Source organism: Leucoraja erinacea, chromosome 13, assembly GCF_028641065.1.
Source record: "Leucoraja erinacea ecotype New England chromosome 13, Leri_hhj_1, whole genome shotgun sequence".
Taxonomy (NCBI): domain Eukaryota; kingdom Metazoa; phylum Chordata; class Chondrichthyes; order Rajiformes; family Rajidae; genus Leucoraja; species Leucoraja erinaceus.
This window is the reverse complement of record NC_073389.1, coordinates 8,898,504-8,914,632: the sequence shown is the minus strand read 5'-3', so window position 1 is coordinate 8,914,632 and position 16,129 is coordinate 8,898,504. Positions and strand designations below refer to the sequence as shown.

General features: G+C 43.5%; 1 protein-coding gene across 7 annotated transcripts in view; it reads left to right on the top strand.

Annotated features, from left to right (window-relative positions):
• frmpd4 (FERM and PDZ domain containing 4) overlaps positions 1 to 16,129 on the top strand; it is a 574,431-nt gene that overhangs the window by 432,046 nt on the left and 126,256 nt on the right. For all 7 annotated transcript variants that reach the window (XM_055644402.1, XM_055644404.1, XM_055644403.1 and 4 more), the window contains 2 exons: positions 8,545 to 8,705; positions 9,986 to 10,088. In XM_055644402.1, coding sequence (XP_055500377.1) covers positions 8,545 to 8,705; positions 9,986 to 10,088 — 264 coding nt within the window. The remainder of the gene's footprint in view (positions 1 to 8,544; positions 8,706 to 9,985; positions 10,089 to 16,129) is intronic.

Below are 16,129 nucleotides of genomic sequence, written 5' to 3'. Positions count from 1 at the left end.
GGGTACTGATTTTGGATGATAAATTGAATGGCAGTGCTGGCTCGAAGGATAGAATGGGCTACTCCTGCACCTATTTTCTATGTATCTATGTTTGTATAATTCAGGTTAATTGGCAGATGAGACAGCTAAAGGATTGAACACTGGGCTTGCTTGTGTATTAAAGACTGAAGTTGGAAGGTTAGTGGGAGAAAATAACATATGCTGAGATGTTCAGGAAGGAACTGCAGATGCTGGTTTACAGTGAAGATAGACACAAAATGCTGGAGTAACTCAGCGGGACATGCAGCATCTCTGGACAGAAGGAATGGGTGATGTTTCGGGTCATGACCCTTCTTCAGACTGAAAGTCAGGGGAGAGGGAGACGCAGAGATAAGGAAGCGTAAAGTGTGAAAACGAGGCATCAAAGGAGATGAGGTTCAAGGAAAATGTAAAATAGATCATTGTTAGCTAGGAGAAGGTGACAACAAAGGACACAGAGGTAACATTTAATCAGGGGGCCAGTCAGACTGGTTGGTGATCTAGGAAGGGGGAGGGATGGAGGGAGAGGGAAAACAAGGGTTACTTGATGTTAGAGATCAATATTCATAATGTATATGACGTGCTATTCCTCCAATTTGCGCTGGGCCTCACCCTGACAATGGAAGGGGCCCAGGCCAGAAACGTCAGTATGGGAGGGGGAGTTAAAGTGAGATTATAGAGAGATTTTGAGTTGGAGATGAGGATTCTGAATTTGGTGCCTGCATTGAGCAAATATTAATGTTAGTTGTTCACTTGCTAATTAGGACGTGTCCTTCGTTGTCTTGGCATAAATTGATTAAGAAGCCGCAAAAAGATTGAACGGTTGAAATGATTGATGATAAAAAGTAATGTGTAAAAGATTGTTCAAACATGACAAGCATTTTTTTCAATCATGGACAGAGATATATGGAAGGAATAGGTCTCTGAAACCAAGATCATACTGCACTTAGTATCTTTCTAATCTCATTACATGCAGATAATTTTCATAAATCGGTTAAATGAAGTTTTCTGTGGTTAAATGAGGCAAGGCAAGTTGACACACATGGAAATAATTGCTTAAGCTTCCCACAGTTCTGGCCCTACGCAGTGCAAGTTGCAATATTTCCTGAAAACTTGGTTCCCTGGATTCCTAGTGATCCCACATAATTCTATAGTTGTTGCAAAACCATGTGTAACTCAGGGGTGGCACGTTAGTGTAGCGGTATAGCCACTGCTTTACAGTGCCAGAAACCCGTGTTCGATCCTGACTACAGATGCTGTCTGCATGGAGTTTGTACGTTCTCCCCGTGACCTGCGTGGATTTTCCCCAAGACCTTCGGTTCCCTCCCACACTCCAAAGATGTACAGGATTGTAGGCTAATTGGCTTGGTTTGAATGTTAAATTATCCCTAGCATGTGTAGGATAGTGTTAATGTGCGGGGATTGCTGGTCGGTGCGGACTCGGTGGGCCGAAGGGCCCGTTTCCGCGCCGTACCTCTAAACTAAAACTAAACTAATCTTGTTGAGGGTGCATTATTGTTAGAGATCTGAAAGTAGCTGGTGCAGCCACATTTTGGTTAGCTGACGGGTTTACTGAAATGGAAACATATTTGCAAGCTAACCTTTTGATGGTTTGATAATTTTTTTAATATAAGCACTGCCACAATAATGTATGTTTGCTTCCTGTGCCGATCGATAGCTGTGTTATTTCTCAGCTCCTTGCAGATGCAGTAAAATGGAGAGTCTCAAATGCCTAGAGGATTGGATTTGGAAATCAAAATGATGTTGCATCTAGTGAAAACATCATTTGGGTTCTTCATGATATTTAGCTGTACAATGAGATTAGATTTCAGCTGGAACTCCTTCTAGGGTGTTTATATATTTTATGGTCTGTGCTACTGCATTTGATCGGGGCGTATTATGTGTTTATAAGTTGTTGGCTGGCAGCACTTATTAAGGTGGTAGAACTGTCCTGAGAGGAGCCATGCTGACAGTAAGTACATCTCAGGAGTTTTATGGTGTACGGTTCATGATGTACTTTGTTAATTTCCTCAAATGTCCTTCCTGTGAGTTCCACTGGGACTCCACACTGCATTCTGCACGCTGACTTCTGTACGTCCAAAGATGTGCAGGTTTCTAGGTAAATTGGCTTGATATAAATGTACAAAATTGTCCATAGTGTGTGTCGGGTAGTGTTAATGTGTGGGGATCGCTGGTCGGCGCGGACTCGGTGGGCCGAAGGGCCTGTTTCCAAGCTAAACTAAACTAAACTTAAAGGTCGTGCTTCCATTTGAAACAACAACTTTTCAATGCACACACTGGTGGTGAAACCAATGATATACAACGGCAAAAGGGGCCAGTGGTTGTCTAATTGACACGCCTTAATATTTTAAGAACAGGTGGAAACAGTAGTGTCTGGTACAACACTGATATTAATAATCATTGCCAACTGGCTGTTCCTGACATTTCTGTCCTGCAATTCTTTGAATAAAATGATCATGTGTCTAAAGACGTACAGATATGTAGATAAATTGGTTTGGTATAAAATGAAAAAAAATGTCCCTCGTGCATGTAGGGTAGTGTTAATGTGCTGGTCGGCGTGGACCCGGTGAGCAGAAGGGCCTGTTTCCGCGCTGTATCTCTAAAAAAAAGGAAACTAAACTAAACTAAATTATGGAATCATTCTCACAGTCCCTGGTGGCACAGCGGTAAGGTTGCTGTATCACAGCGCTTTCAGTGCCAGAGACATGGGTTCAATCCCGACTACGGGTGCTGTCTGTGCGGAGTTTGTACGTTCTCCCCACGACCGCGTGGGTTTTCTCAGAGATCTTCGGCTTCCTCCCCCACTCCAAGGACGTACAGGTTTGGAGGTTAATTGGCTTGGTATAAGTGTAAATTGTCCATAGTGTTTGTAGGATAGTGTAAGTGTGCGGGGATCGCTGGTCGGTGTGGGCTCGATGGGTGGAAGGGCCTGTATCCACGCTGTATCTCTAAACTAAACTAAACTAAAATTAATCTATGTTCCCCTAATTAAACTACCCTGCACTATCACCCAGTGATGGCCCTAAATTATTCTCTCTATACCACTCCACTCTCCGCTTTGTGCCATTGTCACTGAAAACTCAACCTCTCAAACCAATTATTTTATATGTCAGCATGAGTAATGTAATTGAAGGGGTAACTAGATGCTAGATGTCACTTATGAAATCTCTGCTAATTTTAACCTTTGGTTTAGGCTTGAACCAGTTTTCAAAATATAAAGCACTGGAGGTACTCCACCAGTCAGACGGTTTTTGTGGAGGGAATAGACTGATGGATGTTTCGGGTTGAGACCCTTCTTCAGACTGATGGAGTAGGCAGGAGAATGCTAAAAACGGAGAGGTGGGGTGCGGCAAAGCGTGGCAAGTGATAGGTGGATACAGGTGAGGGGGTTGATGGGCAGAAGGGTGGTGTAAGTTACAAAGGCTCGAAGTGAAAACAAGACAAAAGGGAGTCAGGTAATGAAAGAAGGGGAGGGAAATATAAAGCTGGAGGAAGGGATATAGGTGGAAGATGGAGGACTGAGATGAGCAAAAACATTTTCACCCAGAGACTTGTGAATCTGTGGAATTTGCTGCCACAGAAGGCAGTGGAGGCTAATTCACTGGATATTTTCAAGGGAGAGTTAGATATAATGTACAGTAGCTCTTAGCGCTAACGGAATCAGGGGATAGGGGGAGAAAGCGGGAATGGGGTACTGATTTTGGACTATCAGCCATGATCATATTGAATAGCGGTGCTGGCTTGAAGAGCCGAATGGTCTATTCCTCCACCTATTTTCTATGAAAGGGTGTGGATGGAAGGAATAAAGGGGAAATGTAGGATTAATATGGAAGTTAAGCACACAGCGGAGCGGAAAGGTGTACGATGACTAGGGTGGTGGAAGATAGTGGAAGCAGCAGGTGGGGAGGGGATAGAAGTGGTGCTGGGGGATATTCATTAAAAAAGGACTTTTTATCTTCCATACGGTTCGGTTGTAGGTTACCCAAGCGGAGTCTACTCTTTCACTTTATGTGTGGGCTCACTGGAACAGAGTGAGCCCACACGCAATCAGGAAGAGAGTAAGGCAGAACACAAAATGGAAGAAGAGCTTTGAATGTTAGTGCAGTAATCTAACCACTGAATGTTAATCCAGTAATCAAACCACTCTGCTCCTACACCCACCTTCGACAACCACTGTGCTTTACACGCAAAGCTCATGTACGTTTTTGCATTGGGGAAATTGATTTCTCACCATGTTGCCTGCTTTATAATTGACAAGAATTTAGGCTCAGAAATGCAAACAATTATGAATGATGGAAATCTGAAATGGAAACAGAAAACATTGGAAAACTCATCAGATCAGGTAGCATTGTGCAGGGATAAACAGCGTCAGGTTTTCAGTTCAATGACCTATCATTAGAACTGCTAACTATTTCCAATATCTTGTCGATTTTATTTAGAATGGCAAGTCTAATAAAAGATCATTGACCTCATTGACCGCTGGGTATGTTCTGCGACTTTGTTTTTATTTCTGTATTGTCTTAATGTTTTAACAAACACTGAGTATATTTCCCTCGCTGAAGCTTAAAGTAATATTTCATATATCTTCCATCTGTGAAGAAATGAATAAATTTGGTTGAATAAATTTTATGAATAAATTAATATTACAAATTTACAGCAGTGTCAGCTTTTGCACCAATGAATTATGCATGTCATTTCTTCTTGGACTGGAATCTGAGCGACCAGTTATTAATTAGAGCTGACATTGAAGCGGGAGATGTAAAATAGTAAGGCAATGGTGGAAATCTTCACCACAAATCAACCTGTTCATTTAGTTTAGCTTAGTTTAATGATTTAGCATGGAACCAGGCCCCTCGGCCCCCCAAGTCTGCACCGACCAGTGACACGCGTACATTAACACTATTCCTACACACAATAGGGATTTTTTTTTTTACATTTATACCAAGCCAATTAACCTACAAACCTGTACGTGCTGTATTTGGAGTGTGTGAGGAAACTGAATATCTCAGAGAAAACCCACACTGGTCACGGGGAGAATGTACAAACTCCGTACAGACAAGCACCCGTAGTCAGGGTCGAGCCCGGATGTCTGGCGCTGTAAGGCAGTAACTCTACCACTGCACCACCCTGCTGCCCAATAAATCACAATTATCCAAATACAACTGGCAGCATCACTCTCCTGACATTTTCTGAAATCGCAGGAGCGCGCATAATCCGGTGAGAATGAATAATGTTCAGAAGTGTCAGGCAAGTAACCAAGCAGCTAGCTCCATGTGGAAAGATGGGAGAACATCTCAAACATGTCTGGAATTAAGGTTGGTGTTTTGTTAGCGACCCTGCACCCAGATCCCATGTGGTTTGCACCCTTCATTAACCTCATAGCTCTCGCTGCCAACTCAGCAATTACCTGGACTTCTCACCTCTAAAATACATTGGTCAGAGTCTGTGAGTTTTCATTGGACTTCTGCCTCCCATGCCCTACCTTGCAACCAGCTCAGAAGATCTCTGAAAAGTGTCCTAATGCCTAGCCCTGACAAAATGCATTTCGCATTAAGAGTTTGAGACTGACTTTAATCAGCGTAACATAGCTTTAAGTGGGGCCCAGTGGTAATGCAAAACAGAAATTAGAAGTAGGCGACACTGGCATGAGACTGAGATCAAGTCCTAGGCAACTCACGCATTGTCCTCCAAATGCATGTTACGAAGTAATTCAATTTGCCCTGCATTATTGCACGTGTCATGTGTTCTGCTTGTTCCAGTATCCAAGCAAAATGTGGACTGATCAAAAACATTGCTGTAAACAAGTCTTTGAGGGGTCAAGGAAAGAGCGTCATGTCATGGCCCTGTTTCCACCAATGTTTCCACCACCACGCACAAGAAGCGACAAGACAGACACCATCGTATGCAGGTGCCAAGAAGTGTATTCAGCCCTTGCTGAACAACTTCTAATCTTGTGTGTGGACTCAACAAGAAGAAGACCACTTCCTTGATCTAATTTATGTGCAATTTTTCCATGGCTGTGCACCTCCACTGTTATTTAATCCAGTATAAACTGTGAACGCATACTCCGGTGAATTCTTGACTTTCTGTAAACTCAAGAAGTCCTGGCCTAGAAATGTTATCACGGAGCACAAGTTGATAGGCACGATGTGACCGAAATTTATCACACAGTCCATCGTTAAGTGATTGAGAATTTACTGCATTTGAGATGGACGACTTGCTCTGCAAATCATATTCTTGGATCACGATGCATGATTACACATGTATACCACTTAAACACAGCAGTGCGTGGAAATGCAGAGCCATGTCTATGCATGATCAGAGCATACTTGAGTCCTCAATTCCCCTATTCTATGTAAAGGACTCCGTGCATTTACCTGATCTATTCCTCTCATGATTTTATGCACCTCTAGAAGGACACCACTCATCCTTCTGCACTACAAGGTATAAAGTCCTAGCCTGCTCAACCTCTCCCTATATCTCAGGGCATCGAGTGCTGACAAAATCCTTGTGAATCTTCGCTGCACCCTTTCCATCTTGACCACGAGTTTTCTATAACATGGTGAGCAAAATTGAACACGATACTCTAAATGTGACCTCACCAATGTCTTGTACAACTGTAACGTGACCTCCCAACTTCTATACTCAATACTCTGACTGATGAAGGCCAATGTGCCAAAAGCCTTTTTGACCACACTATCTACCTATGATGCCACTTTCAAGAAACGATGCACCTGCACTCCTAGATCCCTCTGCTCTACAACGCTCCCCAGAGGCCTACCATTCACTGCCTAGTTCCTGCCCATGTTAGACTTTCCAAAATGCATCATCTCACATTTCTCTGTATTAAATTCTATCAACCATTCCTAAGCCCACTTCCCCAACCAATCAAGATCCTACTGTAATTTTTGACAGCCATCTTCACTATCTGCAATACCACCCACCTTTGTATTTCAGAAAGCTTGCTAATATTGCCATGTACATTCTCATCCAAATCATTGATACAGATGACTATCAGCAATGGGCCCAGTACCAAACCGTGAGGCACACCACGAGTCACAGGCCTCCAGTCTGAAAAACAACCTTCCACCACCACCACTTCCTTCCATGAAGTCAATTTTCCATCCACTCAGCTATCTCTTCTCGAAACCCATCTGATCTAACCTTCCAGAGCAGCCTACCAAGTGGAACCTTGTCAAAAGCCTTGCTGAAATCCGTTAATACAACGTGTCAATCAGATTTGTGAAACACGATCTCCCACCTCCGTGCTGACTATCTCTAATCAGACCTTGTCCATTTAAATGTATGTGTATATTATCTCTTGGAATACTCACTAGTAACTGTAGATAAGCCAAGAAAATAAAACTGAGATTGTAGATCAGCCATACACTTGATGAATGGGAGAGCAGGCTGGTAGCAGTGAATGCCCAGTCCTGCTCCTGGTACTTAGCTTCTTATTTTCTTGAATGAATGAATGAATAGGTTTATTGGCCAAGTATTCACATACAAGGAATTTGCCTTGGTGCTCTGCCCGCAAGTGACAAGGACATATAGTGACAGTTAGGAATGACACATAAAACATTAAATATTAATAATAAAACATTATCGATTAAACATGTGAATTAAATAAAATACCAGAGCAAAAGGAGGCTACAGATTTTTGATTATTGAGTAGAGCTACTGCTCATGGAAAAAAAAGCTGTTTTTATGTCTGACTGTGGCAGCTTTGTCAGTCCGGAGTCGCCTTCCAGAGGGAAGTGATTCAAAGAGTTTGTGGCCAGGGTGAGAGGGGTCAGCGATGATCTTGAAGAATGACTGTGATCAAGCAGTGGTGGTTTTACACTGTGTGGACCCCACCTGTATACAATGGGAACTGACTAATTGGCTGACCCAGTTCAGGTAAGTTACTTATTGGAATCAAACAGATTCCTGATGGGTCAGGTTGTCAGCCTGGTTCAGTATTTTTTCCAGGTCAGAATGATTTTCTTTATACTTTATACATGTAGATCCTATTTTCTTGATCAATAGCCTTGGGCGGCACAATGGGGCAGCGGTAGAGTTGCTGCCCCTCACGCCTCCAGCGGCAGAGACCCGGGTTCAATCCTGGCTCCGGGCGCTGTCTGTACGGAGTTTGTACGTTCTCCTTGTGACTTGCGTGGGTTTTCTTCGGTTGCTCCAGTTTCCTCTCACGCTCCAAAGACGTGCTGGTTTTTAGGTTAATTGCGTTGGTATATATGTAAAAATTGTCCCTAGTGTAGGATAGTGTTAGTGTGCATGGATCGCTGGCCGGTGTGGACTCGGTGGACCAAAGGGCATGTTGCCACGCTGTATCTATAAGCTAAACTAAATAAACTTAACAATATTTGGTGTTTGTGCTTGGATTTGGATTGGCAGACATCTGTTGTCTCATCAGCTAATTACTGCATTAATATCACAATGTAATCTATCCACACATACAGAAACTGTAGCAATGCTTGAAAATTCTGTTATTTTGTTCTCTTCCAGCCATGTGACCCAGTCGACGAGCTTTGAAGACCCTCGATTGGAGGGAAGCCAAGTCGTACAGCCAACCACTCGGAAGATCGAGATGAAGCGGGATCCAGTGCTGGGCTTTGGGTTCGTAGCGGGCAGTGAGAAGCCAGTTGTTGTGCGTTCTGTTACACCAGGTAAGTACAAGGACAGTGCATTCGGCCCATCAAGTCTATTCCACCATTCAATCATGGCTGATCTATCTCTCTCTCATAACCCCATTCTCCTGCTTTCTCCCCATAACCCCTGACACCCGTACTAACCAAAAATCCATCTTTGCCTGAAAAATATCCATTGACTTGGCCTCAACAGCCTTCTGTGATAACAAATTCCACAGATTCACCACCCTCTGACGAAATAAATTCCACCTCATCTCCTTCCGAAAGGAATGTTAAAGGACATTCTGAGGCTATGATCTCTGGTCGTAGACTCTCCCAATAGTGGATACAACCTCCACACATCCAATCTATCCAAGCCTTTCACTATTCACTATGCTCTGGAATAAATTGTCTCTGGTCCTTCATTCCATTCTCTTAGGTTTGTTCCTAGTTTCAATCAGTAACATTCTCCGGTGAAGTCCAGAATTAAAGAATCTTTGTCTCCTCGGGTTATTCTTTCAAAATGGGTTCCAAGCCAAAGACTAGTGACTGTATCAGGCATTATTGACCTGGATGAGTTTATAGTTTCGCTGCTGAACAATACGTTTTCCCATCCCCTGAGACCAAGCTGCCATTGCTCCAGATTCCATTGTTGCACCAGTGGAATTTTCATGTGTCAAGAATATTACTCAATGCATCTTATCTTGCAAACTGTATGAAGAATTCTACTGGAAGTAACCCAAGACTGATCTTTACTTGCATGTAAGGGACTGGGTATGTAATGGGGTGACCTAGATTGTAAGATTGTCACAGACTTCCCCCACTTGGTATTCCTGGCCAGTCCAATCAATAATAAAATCGTGCAGTACCAAGAGTAAAGAGCAGGATAAATTCAGTGAGGGGCGAAGTGGTGGCGCAGTGGTAAAGTTGCTGCCTTACAGCGCCAGGGACCTGGGTTCGATCCTGTCTACGGGTGCTGTCTGTACGGATTTTTGTACGTTCTCCCCGTGACCGTGTGGGTTTCCTCCAGCATCTTCGATTTCTTCCCACACTCCAAAGACGTACAGGTTTGTAGGTTAGTTTGCGGTGTAAATGTAAATAGTCCCTAGTGTGCATAGGATAGTGTTAATGTGCGGGGATCGCTGGCCGGTGCAGACTCAGTGTTTCTGCGTTGTATCTGTAAACTAAACTCAACTAAACTAGTTATAGCACCTTGACAAGTTGGTATTTTCAAATCAATGGATAACGTTGCTGCTTGAATTTTTACATATGCATGATGTGCATATAGAGTTAATATTACATTTAACTTATTCTTTCAGGTGGGCCCTCTGAAGGCAAGCTGATACCGGGAGACCAGATAATAAAGATAAATGATGAACCTGTCAACACAGCTCCCAGAGAGAGAGTCATTGACCTCGTTAGGTAATGGCATTTCATTTACATGTGACCACTGATCATTAGCCAACTAAACCGCAATATGATTTAATGAGAAGTGCATCGCTATGTGAGATTGGCGTATTAAGTCTTGATCGGGGAGGGAGCTATAGGTCTGGAAAGAATAAGGAATATTTCTTCATTGTTTTGGATGAGTTGTGTATTAGTTGGCTATTTGTGTCTGAAAATAGTAACTTGGCCATGTCATCACTGTTGTATGGCAGACGAGCAATTTTTATTTGAAAACACATTATTTACTGCACTGCACTCACCTACACATCACAATGCTTCGTGAAAGCTGCCAACATAATCATGAGCCACTCGCATTCTCTCCTCCTCCCTTCGCAGTCGAGCAGAAGATACGAAAGCGTGAAAGCGCATGCCGCCAGATTCAAGTTATCCGCTGTTAACAGACTCATGAACGAAACCTCCAAGTGCTTGGGACGTATCCTGATCCTCCAATCCACCTCATTGTGGCACTCACACTTTTTAATCTGCACTTTCCCTGCAGCTGCAACACTGTATTCTGCACTCTGTTTATCTTCACCTCTGTACTACCTGTTGTACTTGTGTATGCTATGTACTGCCGGACTACTACACAAAACAAAGATTTTTACTGTACCTTGACAAATACCTTGGTAGCATTATCCAAATTCAGAACCCCTATTTGCCATCCTCCATGAGTCACAAAGCCACTGTAAAGGGCCTGTCCCACTTTCACGAGTTTTTCACGAATTCTCCCGGGTTTTCCCCTTGATTCAAACTCACAGAATTTGTAATGAGTCTGTAGGAGGTCGTAGGAGTTTGTAGATATATCGTAGCGGCTCGTTATGTCAGCCATAGGTATTCGTGGCATCAAGTAAATCGGGACGTTTTTTCCAGCCCGATAAAAAATGTCCACAAGTCAAAAAATGGTTGGGATGAAAGAAATTGCAACTTTTTACTTGTAAGGTGGGCATCGAAATAGTCGTGGGAATTCGTAGACCTACTCGTAGGAGTCCGTGAACATAGTCTTGGAAGGTCGTAGGAGTTGGTAGTTTACCACGATCTTGATTTTGTTTTTAGATCCTTTAAACTCGGCAAAGGTTTTAAATTAAGTCATGAAAATGGGACAGGCCCTTCATATTGCAGGGGAGATCTTACATTGTAGGTGAATTTCAGTATTACAGGGAGTTATAGTTTAGTAAGGAAGTAAATTTAACTATTTCGTTCTTGCCCAGCTAAAAACATTCTGATCGCCAACATCCAGATTTTCTTTTGTTAATACTTCAAACAGAAAGTATATATTGGCTACCTACCATGTACCAACCATGTATCAACATTCGGAATTCAGCAACAGTAAAGAAGTACCGGATTCCAAGCCAAAGGGGAGGTGGTTAGAGTTAGAGATAAATCTGTCAGTATAATGATCTTATTCAACTGTAATAACAATGGGCAGCATGGTGGTGCAGCGGTAGAGCAGCTGCCTTTCAGCTCCAGAGGCCTAGGTTTAATCCTGACTATGGATGCTTGTCTGTACGGAATTTATACGATCTCCCCATGACCTGCGTGGGCTTTCTTCGGGATCTTCGGTTTCCACCCACACTCCAAAGACGTACAGGTTTGTAGGTTAATTGGCCTGGTGTAATTGTAAAATGTAAAATTGGCCCTAGTGTGTGTAGGATAGTGTTAATGTGGAGAAATTGTTGATCAGTGCAGACTCGCTGGACTGAAGGGCCTGATTCTGCGTTCTATCTCTAAAAATATGTTTGCATTTATATGCAGGCTATTGGAAAGAGTCAATGTTCCATCTCAGTTATAACGCAATCTGAACTGGGTGATTTGCCCAGTTATGTATCTCAATTATCAAGATTGCAACTTCAGTGGCTCTCTTGCCACCATATGTCGGGTGTTGGGTGCGGACAGCCTCTGCACGAGCGCTGGCGTGCCCCTCCCTCCCGGAGTGTCCCGTACTGCCTTGCGAGTCCATTGTGAAATGGGTGAGTTTCGGGCTGTTTTTAAAACTTTAAATGATTAAAAAGTTTGGAAATGTAGGTGGGAATGCAACGGGAAGATGTTTATCGCCTCAATGGGAAAATTGTGAATAGAATGTGTGAAAATGGGAAGGCTGTGGCCTAGCGTTTGGAAGAAAATAGGAATTAACCAGATTGTGCTTAGATCACACACAACACACACACATATATATACATGCAATCAAGAGAAGAGTTTTAGTAGGATGTATGGATGGAAGATAGATAGATAGATAGATAGATAGATAGATAGATAGATAGATAGATAGATAGATAGATAGATAGATAGATAGATAGATAGATAGATAGATAGATAGATGGATAGATACCATCTAATCAGAGTTCATGATCGGCATGTTCTACTAAGGACGAGGGACAAGGATGATAAAGTAAAGGAAGCTTGGATGATGAAAGAGATTGTAAATTTTGTGAAACTGATGAGGAAACCAGTCAGGAATATAAATAGTGCAGAAACAAACTCAGACAGAATTAAGAGGGATAAAAAGGAGCCTTGAAATGTCCTTGACAAGTAGGATCATCAAGAATTCCACGAGAACTTATGCATAAGTTAAAAACAAGAGCGTTTTTGAGGAGGTGACAGAAGTGATTGGTGGTAAGGCGTGGATGTGATCTTCATTCAGTAAAGTATTTGACAAGGTCCCTACAGATTAAGATGCATGGGGTCCTTGATCATTTGGTATTTAGATTCAGAGCTGACGTACCCATTGAAGATGGAGGGAGAGTATTATCCTGGCTGAAGATACGTGACCAGGTGGATCAGTGCAGGGATCTCTTGAGCAAAAAGCAATGTGCAGGAGGAACTCAATAGGTCAGACAGTATCAATAGAGGAAATGGACAGGTGATATTTCTGGTGGGAAGCTGTTTCAGACCGCTGGGACCTCTGTTGTTTGTGATATATAAATGGCTTGTAAATGTAGATAGTAGATAGGTTAGCAGACTACACAAAAATAGATGGAGTTGCAAATACTAAAGAAGCCTGCCAATGGATTCACCAGGATTCATCAGTTAAAGATAATGGCCAACAAAATGTTGGGAGGAGTTTAATCAAGGCAGCCTTGAGATGTTGCACTTTGGGAGGTTAAATGGAAAGGCAAAGTATCCATTTAATGGCAGGTCCCATGCTTTTCAGACTCAAGGCTGTGACTAGTGGTGTGCCTATAGGAATCGGTTTGTTGTTTGTCATTTCTATCAATGATTTGGTTGAGAATGTACAAGGCATGATTGCAGATGACACTAAAGTACATGATATGACAGATTGTGAAGATGGCAATGTAGAATTCCAGCAGGATCTTGGTCAGCTGGGCGAGTGGGCCAAGGAATGGCTCATGGAGTTTAATTCAAATAAGTATATGAGGTGTTAAATTTTCAGAAGTCAAAGCAGGACAAAACCTTCACAGTGAATGGTTGCGCCCTGGAGAATGTTGTAGAGCAGAGGAGTATAGTAATGTAGTTCTCCGAAAGTGGCATCACAAATAGATTGGATGGTGAAGAAAACTTTTGGTACATTGGCCTTCATCTTTCAGGGAATTGAGTATAGGTTACATATAATAATAATAATAATAATAAATTTTATTTTCGGACGCCTTTCAAATCTCAAGGCCACCTTACAAAGATTAAACAGAAGAGAAAAAAAACATATAGTCGGAGAAAAATAAATAATAAGGACATCATCAATACACAAATTAAAGATAGAAATCGCTCCAAAGACACAAAATCAAAAAATCAAAAAAAAACACAATGTGAAGAGAGAGCAGCGGCAGCTAAAGCGCGCCAGCGTCCACTCTCTCTTCCGACAGCCATCTTGGACACAGACTAACAAAGTACCTTACATACAGAAAAATCATCCCCCCACAGTGGTTACCATTGTGGGGGAAGGCACAAAAGTCCAGTCCCCAACCCCAGTTCTCCCAAAAGTCAGGCCTATTAAGGCCACCGCTGTTGCCTCAACGGAGGCCCGATGTTCCTGGCCGTTCTAGCCGGGTGGTCTTGCCCCGGCGTCGGGAGAGTCCTCACAGCGGCTGGGCCACCTGGAACGGCCGCTTCCTAGCAGGGGATTGTCGGCTTCCGAAGCCGACAAGAAGACACCGAGTTGGAGCTCCCAGGCTCCCGATGTTAATGTCGGAGCTGCCCGGTCCGCTCTGCAGACCCGCAGCCCGGAGGAGTTGCTCTCGGCGGTCCAGCTCACCGGAGCTCCAGCGCGTCGATCCAGCGTGGCGACCCAGGCAAGGCATCGCCCGCTCTGCTCCGCGATGGCACTCCAGCGCTGTGCTGCCACCGAAGTCAAGGTGCTGGGCGGTCCCCACCAGGAAACGGCGCTCCAAGCCCGCTGGTGGGCCACGAGGACGGGTCGACGGGCAGCCCAGAGAAAAAGCTGCCTCACCAACCAGGTAGGGACTAGAAGTAAGGTTACCTCCTTCCCCCCACATAAGAAGTCCATTTCTCCGAAAAAACGACGAACAAAACTAACTAAAAACTGAAAAAGAAAAGAATTAAACGGACGGCTGCTGGTTAGCAGCCGTTCCCCAAGATGGCTCCCCAAGATCACATGTAGGGGTTGTGATGACATGTTACAGTCACACAAGCCGTTGGTGTGGCTGCACTTGGAATATTGGGTTCATTTTTGGTCATCCTGCTATGGGACGAATGGCATTAAGATTTAGGACGGCACAGTGGCCCAGTGGTGGAGTTGTTGCCTTACATCGCCAGAAATCATGACTACGCTGCTGTCTATAAGGAGTTTGTACGTTCTCCCTGTGCCCACGTGGGTTTTCTCCTGGTGTTTCAGTTTCCTCGCATATTCCAAAGATGGGAAGGTTTGTAGGTTAATTGGCTTCTGTAAAAATTGTTCCTGGTATATAGGATAGAACGAGTGTATGGGTGATTGTTGGTCGATGTGGACTCGGTGGGCCAAAGGTCCTGTTTCCACTCTGGACATCTAAACTAAGATTGAATGAGTGCAGAAAATATTTAAGGGGATATAATCATTGAGTCATAGAATGATACAGTGTGGAAACAGACCCTTCGGCCCAACTCGCCCACATCGGCCAACAATGTCCTAGCTACACTAGTCCCATTTGCCTGCACTTGGTCCATATCCCTACAAACCTGTCCTATCCATGTACCTGTCCTATCCATGTACTTGTCCAATTGTTTCTTAAACGTTGAGATAATCCCAGCCACAACTACGGCACCTCTTCTGGCAGCTTATTCCGGCAGTTAGTAGGATATTGCCAGAACTTCTGGGTCTGGGCTGGCCAGGACTTTATTCCTTGGAGTGCAGGATGCTGAGCAATGATCTTACAGAGGTTTAGAAAATCATGAGGAGAAGAATCATAGTGAATGGACATAGTCTTTCTTGCCAGGGTTAGGGGTATCTAAACCAGAGGGCACAAGTTTAAGGTGAGAGGGGAAAGATTAAATAGGAACCTGAGGGGGAATATTTTCATACAGAGGGTGGGGGTATAATGAATGAGCTGCCAGATGAAGTCGTGGAGAAGGTACAATAAGAACATTGATGGGAAATGTTTAGATGGGATATAGGTCAAACGTGGGAAAATGAGACTAGCTTAGATGAGGCATCTTGGTCGGCATGGACAAGTTTGGCTGGTGGTCCTGTTTCAGTGCTAGTTGACTGATTCTATGATTCTTAACAACACTGATGTATAGAGGTTTCTTCAAGCCCAAGTTTATAGCTCGTTAAAAGTAGCAACACACGTAGATAAATTGGAAAAAAAAAGGAGTTTGGTGTGCTGCCTTCATTTGTTGAGTCATTGAGTGTAAGTGTCAGGAAGTCATAAAACTTTGGTTAGGGTGCATTTGGTATATTTTACTTCGGAGTCACGTGAGTGACTATGTGAAGACCCCGCCAGCACGCATGTGCGACATAGCGTCTCACGCAGTGCAACAGCGATGGGCGGGAGAACGAGCTTTCCCGCAATAGAGTTTAAAATGGGACCTCCAGGTAAGTAAAACTTATTTTGAGGTCGTATTTCGTAAAC